The sequence below is a fragment of the Mus caroli genome, unplaced genomic scaffold, assembly GCF_978045245.1.
Source record: "Mus caroli unplaced genomic scaffold, Mus_caroli_1 scaffold_11, whole genome shotgun sequence".
Taxonomy (NCBI): domain Eukaryota; kingdom Metazoa; phylum Chordata; class Mammalia; order Rodentia; family Muridae; genus Mus; species Mus caroli.
The window spans coordinates 35,561,838-35,578,955 of NW_028227266.1; the positions used below are offsets into that span (position 1 = coordinate 35,561,838).

General features: G+C 35.4%; 1 protein-coding gene across 2 annotated transcripts; it reads left to right on the plus strand.

Moving 5' to 3' along the window:
* The first annotated feature begins 7,167 nt into the window (after window positions 1-7,167).
* Window positions 7,168-16,745, plus strand: LOC110288231 (olfactory receptor 8C8-like). Of its 2 annotated transcripts, XM_085828248.1 has the most exons (2): window positions 7,168-8,119; window positions 16,720-16,745. In XM_085828248.1, exons 1-2 carry the CDS (start codon window positions 7,174-7,176, stop codon window positions 16,743-16,745), a joined length of 972 nt encoding a protein of 323 aa, XP_085684374.1. In that variant the 5' UTR covers window positions 7,168-7,173. The 2 variants fall into 2 exon arrangements, with proteins under 2 accessions (XP_085684374.1, XP_021010293.1); XM_021154634.2 differs by lacking the exon at window positions 16,720-16,745 and having other exon boundaries at window positions 7,174-8,124.
* The last annotated feature ends 373 nt before the right edge of the window (window positions 16,746-17,118 follow it).

Genomic DNA, 17,118 nt, shown 5'->3' on the forward strand with positions numbered 1-17,118 from the left:
GATGTCATTTCTGTCTGTCTGGGGTAGCCTCCTTTAGGTCCTGTGACCTAAAGCAACAATGATGTTGTACCATTCATGCACCTTCATAATAAATACATCAGTGTGTTCTCTTTAGGAATTCTTGTTTCCTTTCTTTCCTTTATCTATTCTGGATCTATTCTTCTACAACGTCCTTGAGCCGTGAATGGAAAGACTTTAAGGAGATATTCCTTTTAGGGCTGAATATCCTAAGGTCTCTCATTCTCTGAACATTATTTGGATGTGGGTCTTTGTGTTGGAGCAGGCTTCTCTGGTGATAGTTGAGCAAGGAAAAGAACTATAATGATTGCATAGTATCATTAGGAGTAATTTTATTGTTACATTATTGAATTAGAGCAATGATGTTTGGTTTTATCCTAGGTCAACGGCATACTAGTCTAAGGTTCTTGGCTTCCCAACCAGTATTGGATAGGGGTTCTACTTCATGGAGTTGGAATTAAAGCAAATCAGAGTCTTCTTGGTTTTTTCCAAAAAATTTTGTGCCATTTTTATACCTATTACTGTCAGGTAGGTAGGCATTTTTGACTTAAGGGTTTATAGCTGGAATGGTTTTTACATTTCTACTTTGGTAAGATTTAACTTTCTCTTTAGTTAAGCAGGAAAATTTCTCCATAGGGGTGAAATCTCTAGGTAGGCACCAGTTCTACATCTTTTAATTCAGTGAGTTGTATAGGTGTTTTCTTTAACTAGAACCTTACTGCATGGAAAGCAACTCTTAGCCCTGTTAATAGCCTGTGTTGTTTGATGGTTCCCAGAGGACCCCTTTGAGCAACAAATCAATTAGATGCAACCCATTTCAGGTACTGGAAGCTTCATTTGGTGATGAGAGTTATCTAGTTGGGGCTTTGTCTTCCATGCTATTTGGCAGTTTAATTTAAATGAACTTTATATAAGTAAGTATTAAAGGAAATTTATAGTGTACTAAATTTTAAACTACCCTCTCAAATGGCTGTTTTGTTTGTCCCTCTTCAAATATTCTCCCTTGCTTTCTTTTATCTACCACTCTCTGTTTGATCCTCCTCTTCCAATCCCCATGCCATCTATCTATTACTATTCTACTGGCCATTTCAGGGGAGATCCACCCCTCTCTCTGTCTCTACCTCTAATCTCTGTGATTATATAGATTGTAGTGTTATCAATGATCTCATAGCTAATATTCATAGATAAGTGAATATATAGTATATTTGTCTTTCTTTTTGCTACCTCTTGCAAGATATACTTTGAGCCTGTTTGGTGAGAGGTATATAGAGAAAATATGTCCACAGCTGAGAACAGTGCCATTTATAGTCTAACCAACAATTTTAAAAGAGAATAAAGTTGTGTACTTATGCTTCCAAATTTCAAATTTTACTACAAAGCTGTAGTGATCAGGATAATTTTCTGTATAGTAACTATAGGCAAATTAATGCAATAGAACTGAGGGTTCAAAAGTAACTCATGGTTAATTAATTTCAACAAAGGTTTCAAGACTATACAAATAAGGAAAGAATTGTTCTACAACAAATAACAGATAACTTACAATGAGCCTGTATCTATGTGTAATGGTTCTGCGTTTTTCATAAATGCTCAAAAACACACAAAATTGGTGAAGTTAAATGTAATAATGTTGCATAGCAATTTTCTTTGAATGGTAACATGCTTTCCTGGAATGAGGAGTGAGGAAGATGAGTATGTAATGAGACCTCACAGGTCTAGGAGAGCTAAAATTTACAAATTCTCAAGTTCAACATGGATATCATGAAGACAGTAAGTAACTGCTACAGGGAGGAGATTGACTGGGTCACCTGCTGGAGGTCCTTCACTATCTGTAGAGGTGCCTGCTAGTTTCACAGACAGTTCCAGGAATGCAGTTTTTGAATAGTCACCAAGGGTATGGCAGACATTTTGATGTAATTTCATTTTAGTAAAAACAAATGAAAATTCAAGGTTAGCCATAATGAGTAAAATAGAAATACAAATTCTTTGCATTACTTAACAAGAGAACTCCTCAGAACTGTCCACAAGAAGAAGAAAACATCTCCACTTTATATAGTTAAATTTACCTGATTTCTTTTTCTGTTTGTCAATTTTAGGGAATTTCACCCATATTTCAGTAAACTCAATGCAAGCTAACATTATTTCCTGGAATCCAAAGTCTGTCCAGTGTAAATCTATTCTTGTGTTCTCCTGCATAAAGCATCTATGGTGTTTTCAAGCTAAAAATTGATTGCTAAGCTCAGTGCTAGAGCCCAGTGTTCTGTAATGATAGGTTCATCCAATAAAACATTGTTTAAAATGATGTCCTTTGCAAATGTCATACAAAAAATGTGTGTGTGTTTGGAATATATATATATATATATATATATATATATATATATATATGTGTGTGTGTGTGTGTGTGTGTGTGTATGTGTGTGTGTTTGGAATATATATATATATATATATATATATATATGTGTGTGTGTGTGTGTGTGTGTGTGTGTGTGTTTGGAAGGGTGTGTGAGTGTGTGTGTGTGTGTGTGTGTGTGTGTGAATGACAACATTTGTGTCAACCTTCGTAGCATAAGTGGACTTTTTGACATGAGCCATTAAAATCTTGTTTCAAACATCGCCATATTTTAAAAATATACATAACAAAACAGACTGTCAATCATGTCACCTACATGTATATGCATATACATGTAGGTATGTGTGTGTATGTTTATGATGTGTGTGTGTGTGTGTGTAAATATGTGTGTGTATGTGCAGGTCAATTTTGTAATTTTAGATAAATTTTTTGATTGTTTATAGATTTTTAAAACATCATTTATTGTATTTTCCCACCTCTTCCTTTTCTTGTATTGGTCTTTCCTCTCACCATAGTTAAAGTGACTAGATTATTTCCAATATTCCATTTGTAGTATCTTTGTCCTACCAATCCACCAAATACTACTATCCCAATAATCACTTTTGTAGAGGAATTTTAATCTGGCAACACAATTCATCTGCCAAGGAATTAACCTGGCAACACAATTCATCTGCCAAGGAATCACATCTAAATACCTTCTAGGTCTATTTGATCAGGGTGGAAAGTACATATGCTCTGAATTACAGTATGATCTAACTGGAATACAGATAAATCCTTAGTTCACACCTTTAATTCCAAACAATGAAAGTAAGGCTAGTTTATAGAAGGAAGCAGCCGTGTTTGAAAGTGACATCTAATTGGGGGGCAGACAGGTTTAATCAGAGAAAGATTTGACAGAATGAATCAAAGATAGAATATTCCCAACTCTCATAAGAACAGAAAGGAGAGGAGACTTAAGAGCACAGTGCAGAGAAAGAAACAAGATAGGGGAACACACACACACACACAGGGAGAGACAGAGACAGAGAGATAGAGAGAGACAAAGAGAATTCTTTAGTAAGGAGGCAGTTTCACAAGTACAGTATTTGCCAGAGAATAAGAAGGAACCAGAAGATTAGAATAAATTTCCAGAATTAGTTCCTGGCCAAGCAGAGCAATTAATGCAGTCAGAAAGTGAAAGAAGCCAGTTTGAATTGGTCAGCTAGAGAAGAGTTTGGGCCAAAATAGCTGGGTTGAACCAGACAGTCAGAGTTCAGAAAGAGCTAGGAAGGTTAGTTTATTAACAGTAAGCATTCTAGTTGACAATTACATTTGGTGAATAAAAGATACTTTTACACCTTTTTAATTTTTGTTTTATTTCCATGGGCAAGTATAAAATAAATTATATTGCTTATATTAATTTTTCCTTTCTCTTGAGCTCAACATAATGTTTATTAAGTTTAAAGCATAGTTTGGATATATATGAGAACATTTCCTTGCTGAGGTAGCTGCCATTAAATTTATTTTAACTAATTTATTTAACCATTCTTTGATAGAAATTTTAGCACAATGAAAGAAATTTAAATGGACACTTGTATCCTAGATTTTATTGTGGACTTAAATTAAAAATACAATATCATTTGAGGAACGTGCAAAAAAATGAGGAAAAGTGGGGAAGAGGAGGGAGAAGTGGAAGAGAAAAGACAGAGTAGGTTGGGCATGGTAGAAAAAGATAGATATATTTTTAAATATAAATTTAATAAGATATATACAGACTCTGTTGTGATATTAACGTGAATTATTCTCAGAAGGACCATGTGTTTAAAACTTAGATCTCAGATATTAGATAGTAGGGTTATTTGTAAGGATTTGGAACCTGGTCTACATGTAGCTTCAGTAACAGAAGTGTGTTGTGTCTAGGCACTGAAGGTTGTATCCTGTCAAAATTGCAGTCCAAGCCTTCATTCTCCTGGCCATTGTTCTTCAATATTTTGCTTCATGCTCTCATTATTGTTGAAAAAAATGGAGCGTCTCCTATCCACCATGCCTTCTCCACTGTGCCTTCCTCAGCCAGCATAGATTGATATTCTCTGAAACAAAATAAATTTTTCACTTACCCTCAGATTGTTACTTTGGGATATTTTGTTCCAGGGATGATAAAAATAACAAAGTTTCAGAATGTGTATAAACTACAAAACTCTGATTAAAATAAAATTTAAAAAGCATATAAATGAAAAATTTCCATTTTCTTATATTGCTGGAAAATATAATGTATCAGATTTTTGTTGTTGTGTAGATTTAACCAGTCCAACTCATATTCTGGATTATTCCAGTATAGATATGATCAAACAATAAGCAACATAATATTGAAAAAAGTAATGCCTCTGATAATTCTTAATTTTTTGACTTTGAGCAATTATAATAACATGGAGATCATACTAGTAGTAAAAACCTAGATACTTGAATCAGTGGAACAAAATGAAGACTCCAGACATTGATCCTTATAAAATTGCCTACTGGTATTTGTCAAGCTAACACCCATACACTATAGAAGCAATAGCTGTTTTATAAAGCAGTGATTTATAAAACTGATGACATAGCCCACTACACTAGGGTAAAATCTTGAGTTCATGTCAGCAGACCCTATATAACTTCAGGCACAATAGCACTGCATCTATAATCCAAGGATTCCTTCAAGGAAATGAGATGTGAGGACAGGAGATTGGACAACTCTCCTGGTATATGTGAGAGGCACTGGTCCTCTCACAAAGTGGAGGAATACAAGGACTGATACTCAAATGTAACCTATACTTGTGGATCATGGCATATGCTCAGTTGTACACACACACACACACACACACACACACACACATGCAGACACACAGTTCCCAAATGTAGCCTCAATTATAAATAGGGACTGAAAAGACAATTCCCTGTTTCCCTTCTCTCCACTGCTTTGATAAGCTTCTTTGACTTTTTTTCTCATTAACCCTTTTTCCCTGAATTTCCCATTTCTCTGTCATAAATTCTTTCTCTAAGGTGACCAAGGTCATCTGAAACTCTCAATCCTTTGGAAAGACTAATAAGATTTGCTCACAGTTAAAGATAGAGCTCATTTAAAACTGCAGAACTGTAAGTCTCACTATTTTTTTTCTTTATATTACACTCTTTTTGTAAGAATGATATGACTTTAGATTTTATATTTAGTTAATGATGTTATAAATTAATTTTTGTGTGTAGTATGCATTATTCTTTTTTATAATCAGTTTTAAGCAACTTTCATCATGTGTCCAATGGTGTCTTTTTCTTCAAAGTAGTTTCCATGGGAAAATATACTTAAGCACCACATTTCTGAGTTCAATGTCTACGCAATGTATATAAACATCACAGTATTTACATGATGTGTACGTGGTGATGAGAAAGAGATCATGGCAATGGAATAGTAGGGGCCAAAGATTCCATTTTGTCTCTACTACACAGGACAACATTACAACAAGAATTTATCATTTCTAAGTGTGCCAAAAATAAACAACTTTATTTATCTTATTAATAATGTAAACAGTATAAGAGGACTAACACATACTAGTATATTTTCATAAGTAACTTTCTGATATACTGTATAAATTTTCTCAAAATGAATATTTTATATTGTGCATTTGAATTTGTTATTTTCTGCAAAATTGTACCCAGAAATTTCTGTATGATAACCAAGAACTTTACTAGTGATTCAAAATGTAAGCCCATATTTATGAATTTATTTTACATTTATTCATAAGAATATTCACATGTAAACAAACAATGGCAAACCTGGGTAACCTAGTTTCATCGCCTAGGAATGAAAAGCTTTAATGTTAATTAAAAAAAACATGAGAGCCTGTTCGAAATCTTTTATCCCCTTTCTTCAAATATTTTTGTACAATATTAATCCTTGGTCAACAGTTTATTAATGAAATCATATGAAAACTACAAATGGAAAGTGATTGTGTCCCTGGACATTTTCTCTTGCAGAGCTGTTGCAGAACTTAATGAAGAGAATAACAAACTGGCCAACTCACACTTCTACTCTGGGGACCAGATACTCCTGCTGGAAAATTATAACTTGAGTAGAATGTTGAATCTCTAAAGGACTGATGTTAGTTCTCTGGTACAAATGCAACAGTTTAACCCTCAAGGGACTCATCCAACGTGGAAAGTATCTTAAAGAAGAGAATTCTTTTCTATAATTCTAATAAAATTTCTCAAAAATCTTGACCTTGAGGCTTTGGAGACTCAAATAAGAAAACTATTTTCTTTTTTGTATGAGAAAAAGAATCTTTGTGAAATTCTCAAAGAGTAACCATGACATTTTCCCAAGGGAACTTCTTGTAGCAAGTGAGGTACATTTTCTTCACTGATTGCAATTACCTGCTTCATTATTAACAACTTAGGCCCTCTGTGCACAGTGTACAGGAAGATACCATGAACTCCGATGTCAGGGAAGGCTCCAGATGAATCAAGGTGAGCACTGAATAATCTTTATTTTGACATTTTTGTCTTCATTCCCACTGCTATATAAATCATAAATTCTGAAAAAAAAAAGTGAATACATTGTACTTTTCAGCCTTATATGTTAGTAAACACTAGATGAAAGGAAAGGTGTTTTATTTGAGGAAATTAAGGTTCCCCAGCATCTTTCTGAAGTGTTTTACACAAGATGGAAGAGTAAAGAGGAAATAGGGATTCCTTAAGATTACATCCAATTTAGGCATAAAATCCAATAATATTTGCTCTGCTATTGGAGTGAAAAATAGTTTATGTGTTAATACTCCATTCTACCCTTACTCTTACAGATGCCACTCAATGCACAAAAGACTATGGAAAATGATTCTTCTGTGTCTGAGTTTATTCTTATGGGACTGACAGACCAACCTGAGCTCCAGCTGCCCTTATTTGTTCTGTTCTTGGTGAACTACACAGTCACTGTGATGGGAAACTTGAGCTTAATGAATCTCATTTGCCTAAACTCAAACCTTCACACCCCCATGTACTTTTTCATCTTCAATCTGTCCTTCATTGACTTCTGTTATTCAATGGTCTTTACCCCCAAAATGCTGATGGGTTTTGTTGTAGAGAAGAACATCATCTCCTTCAGAGGATGCATGACTCAGCTATTTTTCTTCCTATTTTTTGTGAACTCTGAGAGTTATGTGCTGACAGCAATGGCCTATGATCGCTATGTGGCCATCTGTCAGCCACTGCTCTACAAAGTTGTTATGTCACCTGGCATCTGCTGTCTATTGATATTTTGTACTTATTTGATGGGACTTGTTAGTGCCTTGTTCCATACAGGTTTTATGATAAGGCTCAACTTTTGTGATTCTAATGTTATCAACCACTATATGTGTGATATCTTCCCTCTCTTTCGGCTCTCCTGCAGTAGCACCTATCTCACTGAGCTTGTGAGCTCTGCTGTGGTGGGTACAGCTATTATCTTATGTTGCCTCATTATCTTAATCTCTTATGGTATGATCCTTTACAATATCATTCATATGTCATCAGGTAAGGGTTGGTCCAAAGCCTTGGGCACTTGTGGTTCTCACATCATAACTGTTAGCTTGTTCTATGTAACTGGGATGCTTGCTTATGTCAAGCCATCATCTGCTGAGACTGTGGGCCAGGGAAAAATTTTCTCAGTGTTTTACACTTTTTTGGTGCCCATGCTGAATCCTCTTATTTACAGCCTCAGGAACAAGGATGTCAAACTTGCTGTGAAAAAAACCTGGAAGAGACTCACACGTTAAATTACCCATTGAAATGTTCCTTAGCTGCATTCAATCCAGTTTATGTCTTTCTCCTATTCTCCTGTATTTCCATTATATATATATTCTGTTATTATCTTTGCTTTTGTCCTTCTACTATATCAACATATCCTTTATTTCTCTATGTACAATGTCTCTACATATATGTTAGAATATGAGACATCTTTAGATTCAATGTGTTTAGGATGGTGTCATATCTACTGCTTCTGTAAGATTAAGAGCCTTTGCTTTTTACAGTTTATGCTACCTTCAAATAAAAATTCTTACTAATTTTCCATGGAAAAATAATTATGCATTTGTCTTAAAATTATATGCATGTTTGTAAGCATCACTGAATTTATGTGTAGTATGTGAATGCAGGAGCCCAAGGGGAAGAGAAGGGGTCGTTAGATTCCTTAGTTCTGGAGTTACAAGGATCTGCAAGCTACCATGTTGGTGCTGGGAATAGAACTGAGATATTTTGTAAGAGTCATGAGAGAACTTAACTGCTGAATCCTCTTCATGTCACTGGTAGCAATTTTCTCTCAGGTAATGAAATGCCTGGTATTCTGTGCTTTATTTCTAATTTGTTTCTGTTTTTTTCTTCTGTACAACTTTGGTGTTTTTCCTTATTTACAGGGCTTATTACCTGTACATTCATTCAAAAATATGAAAAGATAATTTGTTTCTATTTTTCCTCTAGAATTTTAACTTCAAATAGATAGTGGAAATATTTTACTGCAATATGGTTTTGCTTTACACAATTATTTGCCTTGCATTATGCTTTCTTATTGTCTGTTTAGGATAGGAGATACTTTCTGTAGTTAGTGTTTACTGAAGAACTTCCAGAGTTTTGATGTTAAGTGTCTACCTTCCCTTGGTAAAAGCTCCCTACTTATCTTGTAGACAGCTTTATTTTACAGTCTGTTTTCCTTCAGAAACTGCATATTGATAATATGTTCTTAGGCAGTGCCTTATGAAGACAATAGGTTATGTGAATTTCCTGAGTATTATAAGCACGTGATTTATCTCCAGGAAGGAATATTTCAATTTTTAAAATATAACTACAAAATAGTGGATATATAAGGCTTAGGATGCAGTGAAACAATCAACTATAATTTTATGTGAATAGTATTTGAAAATTTTTAAGATATATGGCTTAGAATTGTAGAAATAGAAAAATCGATGCCTTTGAAAAGTTCAGTCAATCTGCTAAAATAGTGGAACTTTGAAAGTTAAGCATTTCTGTTCACTATAATAGTGATCAGATTCTTGAATGGTTTTAATTTCTTAAAGGTAGCATGAATGTCTAGAGACTATTCAATGTTTTTTCTTTTATTATTCATTATGATTTACTGGAGAAAGTGAGTATGACGCCGAAGCACACATAAATAGTGTGCTCCACATGCTGTATTGAAGTCAGCAGAAGAACCAGATGCAGAATAAATCAGCAAATAGCCTGTCTCAGTTCAGAAAAATAAATAAGTTAATTATCCATGGACCAGAGTATGTTTAGCCATGTATATATTTCCATCCTCTAAAGGAACTGAGAGTTCTAAGTTCTTCATTCGATGGTCTTGAAAGACCTCATGAACATCTCTCCACAGTCCTCATAATTTCCCTTTCATGAAAAAATGTTGAGTTCTCAAACAAAAGCCTGTGTCCCACTTTAAGGTATTGAAGTCATTCCTATCCTGGGTGGCCTAGATACATTGTAAGTTCATCATGGTTGTGCTGGCACTGTTGTTTAGACAGCAGTCTGATGGAGTCAAAAGTAATGAGTTGTGATGTGTTAGCACACCATGGCCCTGACAGGAGCATGGACAGGATAAATGTAATTATCTACTGCATTAAGATAGCCTAGCAAAGACATACAGCTTGCAGTTATTGCAGTTATAGGCAGGGGCAATGGCCACACTTGTAGCTTAGGCTTCTAGAGGATCATTCATTTCCTTTACCCAAGGAGTATTTTTTCCCAGCCACAGATAGCACTTTTGTGACTGTGGAAGGTCAGGCTAGCATTTCTGTGGTGTCACCTCTCCAAGCAGAAGCCTTGGTCTATGATTTCCAGGATGTATATAGATACTTCTGTTCATTTTTAACTGACATTCTTGGTGGCCTCTCCAACAGTTGCAGTGCAACACTGTAAAAGCTTTCTGGTAATTAGATTTTTGGCTTTGATATTTTGACATACTTGAAGTTGAAAACTCCAATTAATTTTAGGCAGGCCAAAGTTTGGTATGTAAATGAAATTGAAGACATTTCGTATTTCTTAAATTCAACTGAGTTTATAAGCTTTTCAAAAGGTGAAAATCAATATCTGAAACTACATCATATTCCTGGATTCCCATGTAAGGGTGATTACATAGAGCTGAGTGTTAAGATACTCCCTTCATCCTCTTAGCTACTAAATTTTCTCTGTCTCTTCTGTAATATTCCCTGGGTCTTAGAAAGAGGCATGATGCAGAGGTCCCATTTAGAGTGGAGAGATCTTCATTAAAATTTTTCCAGGACTTTGACAAGATGTGGCTCTGCATTAATTATAAACTCAAAAATAATGTCTTTTTCTCAGGGTGAGAGCAGCACTACTCTATGGGTATAAAGATGAAGAATTAGAAGGCAAATTGACCACCACATATTCATTTAGGGAAACAATGGTGTATTGTCATCTTTACAGCTTATGTAATTCCTCACAGTAAACATTTGAAAAGGGTTTATAATACTACATGTATAGTATTTCACATGAAGGAAAATCAAATCAAATCACAAAGTGGTTGGTTATTCCCCCAATATTCTTGCCACCATTGCATCAATGGTCATATAAGCCTGGCAGGTCATTATTGTAGCATGCCTGGTTTGTGGATGAGTTAGAATTTTGATGAAAACTAGCTAGGTATAAAGAAGTTTTTATTTTAGTAGCATCTTCCCTTCTCCATGTTATGTATCTAAAGTGTACAATGTCTTTATAAACAGGCTCTATCATTTTGGTTCTGATAAGTAACCAAGAGTAACAATGATAATAGCCGATTTACTTTTTGGAACTTCTTGGATTTCTTCAGCCAACAACTCATAGCAAGAATTTTGCACTTGACTCTGGGGTTATTATTTAAATGACCATGACTTCTGGAAATAGCATAATAGCTCCTTTTGCTTTGGTATGTTAACTCTACATATAGTTATACTTGAGTTTATTAATCACCTTCATATGTATTAAAATTTATTATTATTTACATATAGTTTAATCAAGCTTTGAATTGCATTCATGTAATTTTTAAATAAACTTTGCTTTTGTTTATAAATTGAAATTGCCTATCAATAAAATGAGATGGTACTGAGACAAAATTATCTCTGGGAGCCTTGCCACAATAGGTACATTAACAACACAACTCTTGCACATAAGGCTTAAAAAAAAGATAAAAGAAGGCAGAATTAATGATTTTAAGAGGAGGCTCTCTATACCTCTACTTTTCAGAGATGTCACCACCACTACCACCACCATCATCATCATCATGTGTATGTGGATATGTATGTAAATATTGCTTAAATTTGGTTTTATCATGAAATGCTTCATTTCCTCCATCTATGGTGATTGAAAACTTCCTGGCATACAATGATCTAGGCTAATATCTGTGGTGTGTTGGAAGCTAGAACTCATCTGCCCAGGCCCTTCTTGTTTATATAGTCTGAATTTAAAAGCCCAGGGCCAGGCTGATTCAATAATTTGTCCTTCAGAGAATATTTCTCAAACTGAAGGAATATTGTCTAATTCTGTTTACAAAACCACAGTTACCCTAATACCTAAACTATCCCCAAAATACAAGAAAAATATAGACTAATTTCCCTAATTGACACAGATGAAAACTTTTCAATAAAACACCTGCAAATAACTATAACTTCTTTCTATCCTTCAATTAATGAAAATTTTACATTTATTTTGCTTGCATGTCAGAAAGCTTACTGTAATACACGGGAGCACTCTGTTAGAGGCAAAGGGATTGTGATAGGGTGGGTAGTTCATAGAGAAGAGCTACTAAAGGGGGACAACATTTGAATGTAAACATATAAAATAATTAATGAAAAGGAAGAAAGAAAAAAAAGGGTTTTGGTGATAAACAGTGGATTAGCTACTTCTTTGTTACTGTGAAAAAAATACCATGCTTCACATAACTTATAGAAGGAAGAATTTATCTTAGCTATGATTACAGAGCTTTAACATTCAAAATGGTGGAGACAGCATGGAAACAGCTCCCAGGTGTCACTGCAGGAGAAGGAAACTGAGATCTTATATCTTAAACCACAAGAATATAGCAAAATAGCCTTCTGGTCGGGGCCAGCACCAGGTCACCTTGGGCACAGAGTCGGCGGACACTCCCAAGGTCCCTAGAGGACTCTCCACACAATCTTAGGACCACCAGTGAGTGGAACACAACTTCTGTTCCAATCCAATTGCGAGGGACCTGAGACAGCATTAGGGAGGCAGAAAACCTGGCCTGACCAGGGTCACAAATCCCTTCAGGTCTAAACCAGCACCTGGACACCTTGGGCGCTGAGTCAGCAGACACCCCCAAGGTCCCTAGAGAACAGTTTCGGAGGCAGACCCTATTTCAGGCTTCAGACATCCCACACCTTCCCTGCCAGAGGAGAGGTGTTCGCCCCACCTGGCATGGCTTTGCCAGCCCACATGGGGGAGGCATCTTGGTTCCTGGATCCCTCCGAGACTAGTCTGGGCAGGTGAGAGTGTGGACTACAGAAGCTAACAGCCTTTGGGACAGACCCAGTTTTGGGACTTCATCTTCTGCCAGGAGACAGGTCTGAATGCCAAATATCTGTGCACCTTCCCTGCAAGAGGAGAGCTTGCCTGCAAAGAGTGCTCTGACACTGAAACTCAGGAGAGAGCTAGTCTCCCAGGTCTGTTGATATTGGCTAACATAATCACCTGAGAAACAAGCTCTAACCAGAGACAACTATAACAACTAACTCCAGAGATTACCAGATGGTGAAAGGTAAACTTAAGAATCTTACTAACAGAAACCAAGACCACTCACCATCATCAAAACCCAGCACTCCCACTTCGCCTAGGCCAGGTCACCCCGACACACCTGAAAAGCTAGACCCGGATTTAAAAGCATATCTCATGATGATGGTAGAGGACATCAAGAAGGACTTTAATAACTCACTTAAAGAAATACAGGAGAACACTGCTAAAGAGTGACAAGTCCATAAAGAAAAACAGGAAGACACAACCAAACAGGTAGAAGTCCTTAAAGAGAAACAGGAAAACACATACAAACAGGTGATGGAAATGAACAAAACCATACTAGACCTAAAAAGGGAAGTAGACACAATAAAGAAAACCCAAAGTGAGGCAACGCTGGAGATAGAAACCCTAGGAAAGAAATCTGGAACCATAGATGTGAGCATCAGCAACAGAATACAAGAGATGGAAGAGAGAATCTCAGGTGTAGAAGATTCCACAGAGAACATCGGCACAACAATCAAAGAAAATGGAAAATGCAAAAAGATCCTAACTCAAAACATTCAGGAAATCTAGGACACAATGAGAAGACCAAACCTACAGATAATAGGAGTAGATGAGAATGAAGATTTTCAACTCAAAGGACCAGCAAATATCTTCAACAAAATTATAGAAGAAAACTTCCCAAACCTAAAGAAAGAGATGCCCATGAACATACAAGAAGCCTACAGAACTCCAAAGAGACTGGACCAGAAAAGAAATTCCTCCTGACACATAATAATCAGAACAACAAATGCATTAAATAAAGATAGAATATTAAAAGCAGTAAGAGAAAAAGGTCAAGTAACATATAAAGGCAAGCCTATCAGAATTTCACCAGAGTTTTCACCAGAGATTATGAAAGCCAAAAGAGCCTGGACAGATGTTATACAGACACAGACACTAAGAGAACACAAATGCCAGCCCAGGCTAATAAACCCAGCCAAACTTTCAATTACCTTAGATGGAGAAATGAAATTATTCCACCACAGAACCAAGTTCACACATTATCTTTCCACAAATCCCAACGTTCAAAGGATAATAACAGAATAAAACCAATACAAGGACAGAAACACATCCTAGAAAAAGCAAGAAGGTAATCCCTCAACAAACCTAAAAGAAGACAGCCACAAGAACAGAATGCAAACTTTAAGAACAAAAATAATAGGAAGCAACAATTACTTTTCCTTAATACCTCTTAATATCAATGGACTCAACTCCCCTATAAAAAGATATAGACTAGCAGACTGGCTACACAAAAAGCACCCAACACTTTGCTGCTTACAGGAAACTCATCTCAGAGAAAAAGATAGACACTACCTCAGATTGAAAGGCTGGAAAACATTTTCCAAGCAAATGGTCTGAAGAAGATTTGGAATGTGTGTTCATCTGACTAATTAATTTCTCTGGCAACCACCCCACCGTGCTCTATCTTTATCTCTTGAAAAAACACAAACAGAGCCCCTTCCCCAGATTAGAACCGGATCCGTACATTTCCATTGGTTAGTCAGGGTGTCCTTTTATTTTATTAATGGAATAAGAATTAGAAGTAACTGGATGCCAGTGGCGATCTGCTGCAGACTGACCTTTAATATCAGTTTGCAAAAAGTTTAGGACAAATAAGGCAAGATGAGGCTTTGGTGACCTTGGGGGATATGTTCTGAATTAACTCTGCTAGGTAATTTAGAATATAGGAATCTCTAATAATTGGACTGAATATTAGACCAGTCTAAAATTGAGTTAGACTGGCTGGTCACACTGAAGAAAAGTGAAAAATCATTATGACTCTATTAAATGACTAATTTTCCTAAGTCTGAATATACAGTCTCTGATGAACTATTGTCAAAAAGTTAAAAGGCTAGAAGCTAGTCTAAACTGGAAAAATGACAAGCAAGGATGGATCTAAAACATGAATTTAATCTTTTAGTCCTTTTAATCAGGACACTGAGTTAACTTACCTGTCGGCTCGGCACACAAATTACTAATATGCTTTTGTAGCGTTCTGTGGAGAGAACCTGTTTTTCCCTTTCTTAATAAGGTAGCTGTTTTAGGATCAATCTATAAGCCAATAAGTAGACCCTTTTAAGATACTAAAAAGCATTTATTAAATTTGACATTTTAATCTCAAATTTTGAAAATAAAGGTATGATTTAAATAGTGTGCATGGAAATGCACTAAATAGTATATATGGGGATACAATTTCTCTCTTTTGTCTTTTAAGAGGTTAAAGTTTAAAATTTTACAATATCTAACCTTTTGAATTAATAACTTGTTGGACAAAACATTATACATACTTGGCTGTAAAGGGGCAGTGATTAATTGCACTTTTGATCATTTTTCTTAAGGAACGGTTGTAACTAGAAAGCTTCAAAAGTTATTAAGAGTCACACATGCATAATTTATTTATTTATTAACTAGAAATATGTATAAGCAATTGTAAATTTGAGAATTAATAGTATCTGAGGGATGAACAATTTTAAGTAATTATGAGCTTAAGATATAGCATTGACTATTAATATATAAATTAAGGTTTGATTGTTTAGCATTTTAAAACACCATCTACAGCACACAACTAGATTATTTGTGCTGGGAACAGGGGCAACTGTGTGTCTTAAGACTTTGCCCCACAGCAGCTAGTTGGGCCCACGTGTGCCAACGATTGGCTGGGAGGATGAGAAAAATGACTTTACAATAATGTTTTTTTCTGGCCAAAGAATTGTCTTGGGCACAACTAATTTTTAATTACCAATTAACAACAATTATAAAAGCTTTCTTTATTTTTTGTAAAACCTTTTGTAGTAAACTAAAACACTATGTAATAAAAGGATACTGTCTCTGAATCTTTTGGGTGAAAGCAAGGATTTAAGGTAAACTTCCCTTGAGAAGCATTAGTTAATAAAATACTTTCCACTTAGGAAACAATATATACTGAAAGATTAAAACTTTTGGCTTCTTGTAAAGAAGCAGAAACAATAAACATTTTTCTTACATAATGTAAAGCTATATTAGCCATACGTAGAGGCAAAATTTTCTAGTGATTACCAGTTTACTAGAAGCAAAGATCTTTGAATTTAAGCATTATTTTAAACATCTGAATAGATCTGTAACACTGTTAAAAAGAAATTTCCTTGAACACAGGGAAAAACCTTTTCAGGCATTGTTTGCAAAACAAAAGAAGGGCCACAAGCCGCTCTGGGGCTGTCCAGAGCCCTGTATTGACTCAAAGGTAAAATACCTTTTAATCTGAGCATCAATCTTAAATTTGCAATCAAACTGCAAGCTGTAGTCAATGGAACAATGGCAGTTTTAACCATAATTTTTAAGTTTCTTGTGCAAGGTTAGGATAATACCTACAACTCTGGGAAAGCAAAACCTAAGTTTAAAACAATTTATCACCTTTAAAATCAATATTAGAAGCATTACTATCATATTACGAAGTTTGGATGTCAATTAATACCAATGAATACCTATTAAAGCAAGCTTTGATGCTTTAATAAAGAGGCATTGCTTTAAATCTTATCTTAAATTTTACTATTTAGGATAGGAATCACATTAATCATTATCTAAACTAGAAGTATCTTTAGAGACCCAGCCTCTAGGGCTGCCTTAGGCCACGTGTCGGAAGGACTCTAAACTTGAGTTATCAAATTTAACATTAACCATCTGTAGCAATGTAACAATTATTAATCTTAACCAACAACTTGTGAGCTGAATGTGAAAACATGCAGAACACATTTTCAATAAAAAAAGAACCAAATGAAGCAGTTAATTTTAGACCAATCAGAATATTAATTTTTGTAGCTACAATCATAGAATAAAAAAGCACTTTACCATTGTCAAACACATTAATCATGAACCATTTATCAGATTCGAAACTAAGAGGCTGTGCACTCGCTGCTTTTTCTTAAAACAAACATTTTTTCCATCAGGGTCCCTCCTGCCATGTGTCTGGTTCTTGGCTGAAACACGTGGCAGCTCTTGGC

Coding starts and splice junctions, on each gene's coding strand:
- LOC110288231 (XM_085828248.1), top strand. CDS start 7,174: ATGCCACTCAATGCACAAAAGACTATGGAAAATGATTCTTCTGTGTCT. Junction 8,120..16,719: donor AACCTGGAAGAGACTCACAC/GTTAAATTACCC, acceptor AAGTATCTTTAG/AGACCCAGCCTCTAGGGCTG.